This window comes from Cygnus atratus, chromosome 2 (genome assembly GCF_013377495.2).
Source record: "Cygnus atratus isolate AKBS03 ecotype Queensland, Australia chromosome 2, CAtr_DNAZoo_HiC_assembly, whole genome shotgun sequence".
Lineage (NCBI taxonomy): Eukaryota > Metazoa > Chordata > Aves > Anseriformes > Anatidae > Cygnus > Cygnus atratus.
This window is the reverse complement of record NC_066363.1, coordinates 5,010,498-5,024,196: the sequence shown is the minus strand read 5'-3', so window position 1 is coordinate 5,024,196 and position 13,699 is coordinate 5,010,498. Positions and strand designations below refer to the sequence as shown.

At 42.2% G+C, this 13,699-nt stretch overlaps 1 protein-coding gene across 10 annotated transcripts in view; it reads right to left on the bottom strand.

The window, feature by feature from the left end:
* The window catches only part of CTDSPL (CTD small phosphatase like), a 75,285-nt gene that overhangs the window by 24,310 nt on the left and 37,276 nt on the right, over positions 1-13,699 (bottom strand). For 9 of the 10 annotated variants that reach the window (XM_035554300.2, XM_035554299.2, XM_035554297.2 and 6 more), the window contains one exon: positions 6,507-6,661. In XM_035554300.2, coding sequence (XP_035410193.1) covers positions 6,507-6,661 — 155 coding nt within the window. Of the gene's footprint in view, positions 1-6,506; positions 6,662-6,752; positions 6,963-13,699 lie in introns of those variants that run through there. The other variant, XM_035554295.2, reaches the window with a different exon arrangement.

Genomic DNA, 13,699 nt, shown 5'->3' with positions numbered 1-13,699 from the left:
CACCTTCTTCAGCCAGAAAGAGGCAGCAGTATCAATGCTCTTCTCATAATCTTATTTTTTTTCCAGTGTGCTTGGAAGCACTGGGAAAAAAGCAAGATTACAGTCGGGACCTTGGCCAACTTGATGCTTTCTTCTCATCCAGGGACCTGACATACTAAGGCAAAAGACACTTCCTTTTACAGCCTCCAAATGCAGAAAGGTTGATGGCGAGGTCATCGACTTAATATGAAAGAGATGTGGGAAGCAGGAATTGTGTTTTCTAATCATGCATTTCTCTCTCTCTCTCTCTCTCTCTCAGAGATTTGTTTTCTGGTGGGCACTGCACATAAAAAAAGAAGCTGACCAACTGTTGCTTATGTAGAAATGATTTTTTTTCTAATTACTTGGAAAGCAATGGTACTGACTACCAGAAGACTATTTATCAAAAGGACTGCTTTCAACATTGAACATCCTCTTCCAGCCGAAAAGGTCTTGTGCTCGCTTGTGTTGGAACCTCACGGTGTTGACAAACAAAAATATGAATGACAAATGAAAATAACTCCATGCTATTTTTACGTACCTTTTATTGCTAAAATAGCTGATTTTTATTGACCTTTGACCAAATCCCAGACAAGCTGCTGAAGCAGCTGAAGAACAGACAGACACTAGGTGAACTATCAAAATGTTTCCTTTAGTAAAAAGCACCTGACTCGAAAAAAAAAAAAAGGCAAACAATAAGATTAGTTAATTCGAACTTTCCTCAAGATAACTACAGAAGAAAAAAAAGAAAAAAGTAATTCAGCATATGCACATATATCCACAGAGTAGGACGCCATCTTGAGTTCACATGCCATTTGAGAAAGGAGTGAATGTGAGCAGGTGCCAGTCAGATCAGCTGGCCTGGGATCAGACCATTATCAAGGATATGGTTATGTATGCGAACCTGAGGGTTGTTTTGTTGTTGTTTTTTTTTTCCTTCACTCACTGTTAGACTAAAATACAACTGGGGCTTCTCTTCTGTCAACAGATAAAGCAGTACGAGAGGTAGAGGCATACGGTAAAAGATTATCTTAACTGTGGGCACAAAAATAGCCGTGTATCACATCAGGTTTTCCCACAAACTCCCAGAGGCACTTGTGGCGATGTAACTTGCTCTTTGTTTTGGCAATCTCGTGAAACAAGAGCTGCACTCTACGGTGTTACTATAAGCCTGCCTTCCATGAGAATCTAGAATCAAGTTGATAAAGCCCTTGAATCACTCTTTGCTGTATTTTTCTTGCAGAATTTGTTATATCATAAAGTTCTTGAGGAAAACAACTGAATTCCCTAGATGGAACACTAGAAGTACATATACAAAAATCAAAATAGTTATGACGACACTTGGAAAAACAAGCACAGAGATAGATCTAAGAGTCTGCCGGTAAAGTGTAAATGGCCATGAACAAATGCTTTTTAAAAACAAAACTGCTGTGGGAAACTTTAAAAAATGTCCTGCCTCATTTCCTGATGCCTTGGAACAGGAAGGGAAGTAGGTCATAATGCTGTCGTTTGAAATAGATGACAGATGACTGCATTTGCTGAAGTCTTTCCATGAGCTTCTGATGCTGGTAATAGCACAAAGCTCTTGAAATGCCAAAATTCCCCCATTGTGTAACTAAGATATCCAGTAACTGATTTGTCCAGCCACTGAAATCTGTGTTTTTCGTGTCACGACACATGCGGTGATAAATCTCACCCTTTCCCTGAGCCATGTAGTTTCAGTTTGAGATGCAGTGCTAAGGTAGCACAGGGGATCGATGACCGTCAAGTGACAAACCACAGTATTTTGCTTGTTTGAGAACAGTCTGCGTTCAAAGACAAGGAGACGTTTTGTTTTAAAGAACAACCTATTCATAGAAGAAGCTGATCAAATGAACAATTCATCATATTGATTTCTTCAACCCAAGTTTATGCTAGGCTGTTGATAGTTAATATATTACCACCCTTAACCTATTTGAATCTTTCACTGACTTGGATCACGGAGCTTTCTCTCTTAATATAGAAGACTTTTGGAAGGCAGAGGACAAGGTCCGAATGAAGAGGCAGAGAAAGAGAAACCAAGCGTATCTGTGTGGAGATTTTCTTATTTTCTAAATAGATTCATCATACTGCACGCTGATGACGACCGGTGGAATCAGACAGTAGGAGTTTCCAGCTCTGATAGCAAGGGTTAAGCAGAAGAAAAAAGTAACGTTATTTTTATTTATCTCACTTATCTTCTTCCACACTGGGGAATGAGACTGTTCACACATCTGTTCAGCAAGCGTGCTGATAGGTCTCCCCATCACAGTCCACACACATCTTGCTCCTTTACATCTTCTGGATGAAGCAGATACTACTTCAGATCTAAAGAACACATTCCCTACAAGCTCTGTTTTTCTCACTCCGGTGAACCATATTCACGTGGGACAGAGAAGATCCTTTGCCCTGCACTTTCAAGTGTGTTACAAATAGCGATCCCTAAAGCAGAAGTGTCAGAGACATGACAATAGGTCATCAAAACAGTTTTCCAGCATCTCCTTGGAGATGGCAGCACCCTGCAGCAGAAAGCAGTGGGGAGAAAGACACCTAACGTTTGTAGTGGTTGGGATGGCTGAGGTGGAAATTCAAGGACTTGACCTTTCTGGCTTCTCCCCTGTAACAGGGAAAGCAGCAGGGGCAGCTGCTGCCCCCAGAATAAACTTTCTTCTAATTCCGTCTTCTTCCCCACTGAGAGCGGATCAAGACCTTCTCCCCTAATCCAGCAAGTATAAAAAAGCCCTTTCCTCATTCATGCTTCATCTTGCTGAACACGAGCCATGTGCCCGATCTGTACCCAACTGTGAAAGAAAAGCAGAGATTACTGCAGTGGAACTGGGCTGTGGGAGAAATGGCCGAGTGCCGAGAGGCGCCAGAGCTCCTCAGCCACCAGGACTGAAAGGGGAGGGAAGAGAGCCCGTTTGCACCGAACTTTTCCCACTTTTCCCTGGTTAGATCTCTCCTTGAAGCCTGCAGATGCTTCAGAAGTCAGGTAACAAACTTGGCCAGAATAAAACTTAATCCAGCAGCGTGCCCAGCAATTACATATTTGAGTCAGACTGCTCGCTGCGGAACAGAAATTGAGATTGCTCAGAAGAAAACAAAAACCGCTGCCTCCCTCCCAACACTGCTGCCCTAAAAAAGCTGGCTGGAAGGTCTTGGCGAGCTGCCTGCTGCTGAGAAGGCAGGAAAAAATTAGCCAGGATTTCAGGAGGCTGAACATTGTGTGCTCCCAATGACACATCGGACTCGGCACCCGAGCTGCAGACAGGCTGATATACCCACTGTAACAGATATTCCATCTTAGAGCTTATCTTTGGGCTGCATTAAAAAGCTGCCGCATTTTAAGGAAAACAAGCATACAACAGTTTCAGTAAATACAAGTTATTATTGAAAAATGTTGTATCGAAACTTTAGAGACAGAGCGGACCATTCACTTCCAGTATTAGAGTCACGCTTGGACAAGCAGCTGCTCTGTGAGTAGAGGTTTTGGAAAGTGAACTCAATACTTAAAGAAGTTTTTGGGCTTTTTATTCTTTTCTAATGGAGCAAAGTCAGTGCTGTAAAACTCTTGTATTCAAAACCATGCTCAATTTGGTGTTTCTTCCAATCCTATGAAGAAGTGACATGCCATTTAACTTGCCATACATAATCAAGTCACATTATTTGGTAAAACACTAAATGAAGCACTGATTTCATTTCAACTCTTTTTTTTTTTCCTAACACAGCAAGAAAAAAAAAATCTCAGCACAATTACTCAGAACAAAATCTCACAACTCTGTTTTCAATTGCTTTATAAAATAACTCTTCGCTGCTTCCCTTCCGTTACGACAGGTTAACATCGAAAGAATGGAGACTCCTAATTAGAAGGAAGTAAGCTTGTCACACCAAGTTAAAAATGTGCCAGAAGCAATGCAGAACGCTGAATTTCTGTGGAACCAGCAAAAGTTCTCTTGGTTTCTTTCCTTCCCCTCCAGTCTTTATCACTGGTTTCCATATAACGGTTCTACTGAACAGTAAAGGCAGAAGGAAAGTACATCCAAGCAATTTTATACTCCAGTTTCTAACTATATAACATCATTGTGCAATTTCATTTTCCCAGTTTTGAAGGGAAAGGTTACAGGACCCAATTGCACCATGGTCAGAGGTCACCTGTGATGAATCAATAATTAATACAATAACACAAGAGTGATAGCAGATGTAATGAACAGCATCTGAACAGCAGCCCAACAGAATTTAAACTCTTCTAACCTGGCAGGCAGATTAATGCAACAAGATCTTTAAACAAACAGCAGAGGAGTTTAAGTAGTGTGTTGTAAAGCTCTCCCTTCCTTTCTATAGCTGCTCATTTAGTCCTTCTCGGATGCTTAATTTCACTGATATAGAAGCTGATGCCCATGCTGCATGTACTTTCCTCCAACTTCCACATCACCTCCAAATCTAAATAAGATGCTCACTGTAACTCAATCAGACCCAAGCCTCCTGCACAGATCTGGACCACAGCTCTCCTGGTAGAAAGCGCGGGCCTGATGAGTGAGAATATTCAAGCATATCCACCAGTGCTGTTTTTCTGTCTTTAAAAGAATTTCTCACTTATACTAACCATGTTAGCACTGAAAATAAAAGCAGCATAGAAAGGAACATAAAGCTTATTAGCCTGCAGAACTGCATTTAAAACGAAAATGCTACAGAACCTATCTGCATTCACTTAAAAACTACCCAAAAGCTTAGCTTTCTTTCTACAGAGAACTGTTCATATCGGAGTATTCATTGTATCTGAAGAAACTGCACTCTTGAGTAATTCTTTTTATCATATTCATTGGACTTTTCTGCCCAATTAAGTTGTACTTTGGCAATTCTCTCAATTCGGTGATTTGTGTTTTGGACTCACACAAGGATTGCACAACTCCAAATCACTCACTAAGGTGGTACAGCGTGAGGATGGAAACCTGTGTAAACACACGCAATCACTTGCTCAAGGTGTAAGAAACATTTAGAAAGTAATTACGTGTTTTACGAAATGTACTCTGAAAAATTTGGATTCCAGAACATTTTAATTAAAATTTTCCAAAGAGTTTTTTTTTATTATTCTTCTTTAAACAAATTTTTCTTTCTCTCATTTTCTCTTATTTCAATTGTGCTGTTACTCTCACTTCTACCTCTTTCCATTCACCAGCATAGGGCAAAAGGAAACTTCACTAGTTTCCTATCTGCTTTCTTTTTCAGATGAACATGCTACACAATACTTAACTTCCCCTTCAGCCTCTCCAAGCTAGATTTCCCTCACTTCATCTTGGCTAGGAAAAAAAAGTTTTAAAATACACATACAATTCCTCCTCTTGACAGAGAAATTTTCAGCGCACTTTTACCCTGCCAGTGTATTTCTGGTCTCTGACGCTTAATCTGCTCGTTTCCTCTCTTCCTCCACAGATCCTGTGTGCTCTCTCCTGAGCTTTACAGAATTCAAACATCAACACCAGAATTCCAAAAAAACCCCAAAGATATGGGCCAAGTAAGCAAGAAATCAGCTGCATCAAATATGAAAAATTAGTATGAAGAGCAGAAGGGTGAAAAGATGGAAACTTCTTTATTTTTGTTATTATTCCTCATCATGGATACATCTATTCTTGCAATCCCTTCAAGTCCTCAAAAATTGGAGGGGAAAGACTTGTCAGTTTCGAGTGTGAGAGTGCTGAAATACACCACAGTATGGAAACAATGGTACTCCTACCTTTGCACTGAACTGAAATCCATCAGCAACTTAATGCAAATCTGCTCAGTATCATCGGATTGAAAGAGGACGTAGAAAATTATTTGTGTTGATTTTATGGTATGTCAAAGCAGTTTAATTACTAGAACTTAATGAAAGTAATCTGCTGCTCTTAACACACAATGCTTTGAAGTGCTGAAAGTTTAAATTAAATCGACTTCTTAGCTAAACAAAACTATTAACAACCTAGCCAAAAGAGCAAACGCTGATACCTCTGGACTCAGTATGCATTAAATGCAGGTGAAGTGGTTAAAAAAAGTCAAAACAATTAACAGTTCTCCCCCTTTTTGGATCATTTTTATGTCACTGGGATTTATTTCAATTGACATTCAAAGCAGCTTCACTACACTCCATTCAGAAATCCTCCCATCTTCCTTTATTTGTGAAAGAGAACCAAAGCTAGGAGACAACTCAGCATCTGGAGCATTATGAGAAGTCTACATTTTTAGAATGCCTTACTCAGGTTTTTAGTGTTATTTGCATGTAAAATATATAGTGCCAATACCCTTCATGGCAAGTTAGTTTTAAATCGCAGCTGTATGAATGCTATTAGCAATTCATCGTGAAAACGTTCAGCTTCTCAGTAACTCATTACGGTTACCCACAAGGGAAACCTGTTGAGACAAACTTTTAGACGTTCACAGTTAAACCTTGGTTACAGAAGACCTTATACGACAGGTAAATAAGATAAAAGCCTGACCTTCTGAAGTCCTCCATTCTCCTCCACCAAAGGAGGAAGAGCACTGGTGCTATTGGTAGATGGTGGTTCGACATTGTAGTCACGAAAGCAGCAGAATAAGGTGCTAAAGATACTTCGACTCCTTTGCTTCTTCAAGCTGATATTACACTGGGACACTAGGAGAAAAAATACAATAGACATAAATTCATGTAACAGACCTATTTTTCCATACATACAACAACTGAATTTAAGAGGCATGGTTATTACCCAAGTTCTTCTCGAGCCTTAAGATAAGCCCACAGAAGTTTTCCATCATGTTGAGACCCCCTCCTTCTATTTCAATGCGCTCTTTGCTCATCAAAGTTGCACACGGTGTGTTACTAACAAGTTGGATCTCTGCAGAATCACAGGTTTTGTCATGTTGACAAAAAAAAAGTCCTGGGAGCTGCAGGATCAGGGTGGGAGGGTGTCGCTGAGCGAAAAGAAAGGCCAGGACTCCTGTTTCACTAGCTTATTGCTCTACTAGGGTTTAAAAAAAACAAACAGGTAAAAGAAAAAGTTACACACAGCTCAATAAAAGCAAGAGTAGCCTTTTTTAAGACCAGAAGTCGTAGAAAAGGGTAACGTTGCAGAAAAAGAAATACACACAAGGCACCTAGTGATTCCCCTAGGATTCAATCAGACCTCGAACAAAACATTAAAATAAATTAGAGTTCAGAAAAGGCTTTAGAGCATTTTAGTAATACCCGATTTGATCATCAAATATTTGATGAACTGTTGTTAGCCACAAGTTCTCGTTTGCCACGTTGCAGTGCAATACCCACTGGATTCGGCGTCCAGGTGTGGGTACCACTTTGATCTTGCACCTCCACGAGGCCCTTCTTTGATGTTCAACTACACCGCGCTGCACCACACGGTCACACAATGAGAGACAGCCACGCCACGGCCATCGTACAAACTAGTTAGTAAGACGGTAGGATTAGGTAGTTACAAACTACCTGCCTTGCCAGCACCGGCTCCGAGAACGCCGCGCAAACCCAAATCCTCCTGGGACAGGCGCTCCCACCACCTGCCCCGAGCTGGCTGGGACCAGCTCACCCTTTCCATTAAGCAGAGAAATACCTGAGCCTATAGGGATTAATTGCTTCATTTTTAGAGTCTACGAATGATTTCATTTAAAATACATGCAAGCAAGCCTGAACAAGTTATTTTTTGTTTCTATTCCCAGCTACGCATCTAAAGCTGGATGAAGAGACTGCGAAAGCAAACAACCCAGCCTTCTTCAGGGGTAGCACGTGAGCGTGTACATTTCAGCTTGCCAGAGGATGACTACGTGTGTTTAATTTGCTCCTGCTGATCACGCCGTGAGAGTGAGCTCAGGGAAGGAAAACCCAGTTATGGTTTTAGATCTTCACCAAGTCCTCCGACCAAAACACGACCGTGGAAGAAACCTTGAAAAGGTATATAAAAAATAAATATAAAAATATATAAATATAAATATAAAATACAGCTTATTTATCTTGGAAGAAACACAACACCCCCCACCCCAAAGTGAGGGACTGACACCCTTAGGAAGTCCCCTATGAAGATGCTTCCATACCTAGCTCCCCACCTTGCCTCCTCTGTCGAATTAAGAGGGAACCAACACATACACCTACTTTCTTCCCAATACTACAAAGAGACCAAGTGCAATCGAGACAACTGGCAACGTGCCTAAATACAAGAAGAAAATTTCTGCAGGAGTTTTGTACAGAGCGGAGAAACCTGCCTGGAGGAACCACGGCGGTCTGGAAGCAGGAGGGGTGCAGGTGCGTGGACGAAGAAGCATCACCAGGCAGATTTTGAGCGAACTTCCACATCAGATTTGTGTCTGTGTTTCCAAAAGTATTTGGAAAAGTCAGCACAAGCTGGACATCAACCATTTGTCTTCTAAAAACACCTCGGACACATGGTGCCTGATGACAGTGATGTTCTGCTCTCCGTGTAGTGCGTATTTCTGTATTAGCTGACGTATTTGTGCCTTTAAGGAAGGCAGAGCTCTAGTTCAGCTACTTTCTGGAACTGTTCCCATATCAAACACTAAACAGGTTTTATAAACTTTCATCATTTTAAAAATCTTGGATAACAGAATAAAGTTAGCATAGGGCACAGATTCGTGCATGCGCCTGCTTAAGGAAGTGTTGCACTGCTGCAAAGACACTCGTAAATTGAAACCATTTTTCAGTTCATCTACACACTGCTCTTCAGTACTCAAACAGAAAAAAAATATGCAAAACTCCACCCATTTGTGATGTACCTACACGTTACAGAAAAAGGCTTATTCTTAAAGTGTCACGCTCTGTCTGCATCAAATCTGCGGGAACACGTTCACAAATCCCCGCGGACACCCAATGCAGCTCTGAGCCACTTTTTCAAACTGCACTCAAGAACATCTGTCCTGCAGGCATAAAGAAGTTCGTTGCAATATCATCAAGGCAAGGAGAAACTCCTCGCTGACCTCCACCACTGAAACACGCTGATATTAGGACAGGGAGTACAATGCTGTACATCTTGTTACCTACAGCCAGTGCCGATGACGCCCCCAAATAATTTGTATTTTGTTTACGCTTGCCCTGTCTGTATCAATACATGCAGATCTGTGATGCACTGAGCTCTGTTTCACGGGAACAATTTTGATATCCCACACCCGTGAGCCACCCACTTTCCCTTGCTTTCCTCTGATCTGTCCGTTCACTTAAAAATATGACAGCAATTAAACAAAGCTGAATGCTTAGAATAGGAATGTTCTTACGCAGCATTTATCACTTGTTCTTCTCCCGGACTTCTTAAGGTACAAGAATGTAATATTAAATCTCATTCTGCGAACAAATTCTATGCGTAAAAAAGTTTCTTCTTATGCATCCCCATATTTATGCATCAGAAGCCAAGCCTGCACTGTACAATGAAGCCCAGCTGCTACTCTAAGCTGGGACTGAAGTAGGTCTTCAGAAAACCTCTCTGTGAAGTTAAGAAGAGGTTGGTGTTCAGCAGGAAAAACTAGTTACCAAATGCCTGCCTAAGGACGCTGCAGAACACTTCTGAGCTTTGTCTTCAGGGGTTACTGAACACAAGCAGCACACAGGGATTAAATTTACCTCAACCACACCACGCTACAGTCCTCGAGTCTCATACGCTAAGGATCAGACCATGGATGTCTGGATGCACAAAGAGCAGTATTAAGAGGTTACAGGGCAAAATCCCAACTTTTCAAGAGAAATTCTGCCCGGTGACAGCTACAGCATTCAACTGCAGCTGCAGCAACGTGCACGTGGCAAGGGGATGCTGGAGCTGCCGGTGCCCTCTGGGGATCCTTCGGGTCTGCAGCCGGCCTGTTGGTCGGGGACGAGCTGCAGCAGCATCCTTAAATTCCTAACTTAGGGCCTCGGATGAGTATCGGGTCAACAGGAACAGCGTGAGGCATCAAGGAGCAGTACTTCTACCTTTTCTATGCAGAGGACTGTAAGAGGCAATAAGCAGAGGAAAAACTCGGAACAATATTCAAAAGTCTCAGACGAAAGCTACCGATTTGTCCCAATTGTTTAAGAATACTTATTTTCCTTGGTCAAATCAGTTTAGATCTGTACACTCACTTTTACTTAGTGAAATACTTGTCTTAGGAAAAACATTCCTTAATGCTGCTTGCCGTTCATAATAAAGTGGTGTCTCCAATAGGTCTTTCCACTAATTTTGATGTTATTTTTAAAGATATATATGTAAACCAACTGGTCTAAAGGTTCTACTATGACTTAAGAAAGCGTAACTTTGGATGCAATACGGCATGGAAGTGTTTAAACAGTGTGACATGCACTATTAACATATCCAGGCAGTGTGCACACAGAAAAGATTTGCAATCTATCTCATTCCAAGCAACTACACGGCTTTTTGTGATGTGCAATGCTGCCTCCTTTCCCAGTTGCACTGCACCAAACCAAATGCTAATTTGCATCTTCAAAGAGCTGACAGTCCATATGGGTAACATCCATAACCCTGAGAATGTGAAGAAGCATTAAAACTGAACCCCTGGAGGCCAGCTAATCTTAAAGAGAAGAGGTAAACGGCAAAAGATGTGACCGGCACTCTCAGAAACTCCGTAGGTAAGCCCAAGAAGTGAAGACAGGAGCCACGTGCTCAATTCTCCAACGGCCAAGCCGAAGCAGCACCAGCTCCCTGTCGGCAGAAGCAGGTAATGGAACCAGCAGCTCCCTGCCGAAGAGTGGGAGAACAAAACACCACAAGACTGGAGCAGTGCTTTCCCTTCACAGCAGCCCAGGTGCGCTGTGACTTCCCTACCTAAAAGACATCAACGGTGTACCTAACAGTCCTCAACAAATTCCTTTTCATAGCACTGCCTCATCACTTTTGAGTTTACACCAACTTCTGGTGCCAGAAGTATCCCGTGGCAAGAACGCTGTTTCTTAACCCTCCTTGTTTCCCATCCTTGTACCTGTTCCAGTTCATATTTTGGGACTCGAAACGCATGCAATGCCCCGGATGAAAGGAGAGTGCACCATGAATTTATACACCAAGACAAAGCTTTGTAGTACTCTAGTAACTCCTAACATCTTATCTGTGTTCGTCTACAACTGAGAGTTGGGCTAGTGTGGTTTTTCAGAAGATCCAATTAACACCAAGATCTCTTTATTAACAGAAGCTGCAGACACCGCTGCAAATACAAGGCAAGAATTCTCATTTCTGATGCAGAAAAATTCACGTGTACCTACCCTTAAAAGACGTCAGAGCAGCCAAGAGACATCAGCAGAACAGGACCATGCACATACCACACTTCGCAGAGGGCTAGAAATGGGAGCATGGCTCTCGCTGCTGGAAGCCAAGTCCCTCTGGTGCAGATCTGCACTTTCAAACCTGAGAAATGTCTCACCTGCAATCCCCAGGTGCTCCTCTGCCCTCGCTCTCACAAACAGCTCCCTGCTCCCAACCTGGGTGCTGCATGCTGCTTGCAGGTAACCTCGTTCATGAATTGCCCACAAACTGCTAGAAGTCACGTATGGTCTGAACAACTGTGCTTCTCGAGCTCTTCTGGCAAGTCCCAATGAACCCACAGCTTTACTGACCATGGGGAGGGGTTCAAGGAAACCTAAAGGCAGGTTTTACAATAAATTCCTCCAACCACGTAAGCCTAAACAGAAGATACGCAACCATGCTGGGTGGCTATACAAGGATCGGAAGAAAAACATCAGACAACTGGTACTGTAGAGAATAACACAGACGCTTGCTTTTAGAAGAAATCCAGGCCATCTCTGCAAATCTCCTACGACCCAAGCTGCCCTTTGGAGGCAGAGCCATTACACTTTTGCTCTCCAAACACAATCCCAACAGCAACAGGAGTTACATGGTAAGGAAAACGCACTCCATTCTAAAAAAAAGTTCAGTCCAGGGCTTCTCCCCTCAAATTTCGCTGCGTTGTGTGAAATAGAGTTGATCTACGCTTGGAAAGTCGCTATCAAAATACAATTAAACCGAAAACCAGATTGCCGGGCAGCCGTGGTGCACGAAAGCTCTGCCTGCTCCGGAGAGGCACCACAGGCAGCCTGGCGAGCTGCTGGCCCCGTCCGTCCCCCTGCAGCCTGCGAGGGATCTAATTACTGCTGCGATTTTCCTAATGAAGTGAATGCAATAGCCAGTCTTCCTGAAGAACATCAACTGGGTAATGAAGAGACTTTCGGGGCGTTTACAGCCGAACTCGCTAAATGCAATAAAACGAACATCTGCGTATCAGGAGCCCTCCGCGAACGAGGCTGTTTATCATACAAAATGGAGGGATGCAAATAAGAATCAAGTGGTATTAAACAAAGCCTCCCTTCAACAGAAAGCTTCTTCTAAATTTACAGATGCCTGATTTCTCAATCTCCTTAACCAGATTTATTATAAAATTTCCTTTTTCTAATATCCTGCAGGGCTCAAGCTAGAAACAGTTGAGCAGCAGCAAACTCTTGGCTTTGTCTGCTTCCCCAGTTCCCATTTTTGGAAGGTGCTGACCAGGATACACGTTACTTTACAATACTTGACACAAAACCTACGCATGATGCCCAGACTACTTCAGTTTTAAACGCCATTTAGAGATTATCATTGAAAGATTTAATTTTCCATGCGAGCTTGCTGAAAATATAGCAGTAACAGCACTGCCACATACCTGAAATAACCACCCACAACCGGTTTAACCTTCAAACAAGCAAAACCCAAGTAAATTGCTCTGTTTAGATCGAGTATGATATACTCCAGAATTATTTTCATTTCAACTGAAGCTGGCAATCTCTCTCCCCACCCCCATACATAATTAAATAAACTTCAGGTTTTGTTTTTTCCATCAAAAATGTATTGCTTTGAAGGGAGGGATCCCAGGCTAGATCGGAGAAGATTTTTCTTCCACAAAACATTTAACTCCCCCCCAGCAAGCCTCCCACTTTAGGGAGGAGGAATTTTAAGAATAAATGAACAGCACTGCTTCATTAACCCATTCCATGATGGTCTGGAAAGCAAGCTCAGAAGTTGCACCTGTAGGCTGAGATCAAACAGGTACACAAGAACCGCTTATCTGATTCAGAGAGGAGTTATCTAATGGATAGCAGTGTGCTTTCCATCCTTTGAAAGTCCTGTAAAATTACACTTTCATATACTACCTAGGATACAAAGAGAAAAAGCATCAGGATGAATGTTAATTCAAGACAGCTAAAGCTGCCTGAAGACAACAGCTCTCCACCTAACCAAGCAATGCTTTGGAAACATTTTGGTTGCAGCCGCTTAAAGGAACAAAACAACTTTTGTCTTACTATAATTATTAGCTACATTCCTCAAATGTGGGTGGATTAAACATCTCACTTCCTAAGGGTCCAGAGTAGTGAAATTCAGAAGTCACTCTTTTAGTGTTGTCTTCTCCGCACAATGCTGCGATGTGCCACCAGGTGCAGCTCCTCAAGGTTAAATACAGCAACTGGACAACTCTGAACTGACAAGGAGGGAAGAGAAACCATGACAAGCCTCAGAACAGCCCCTAAAGCTGACAGCTTCCACAGTGAATCCCCAAACTGTCAAACAGTTGGTACACTACAGTCTGTAGACTAGTTTGGCTGGATGTACATATTTATGATGTTATATCCTTCATATCATATACGTTAGCTTCTCATCTGAGCCATGAATTAAAGACAAACACCCATGCT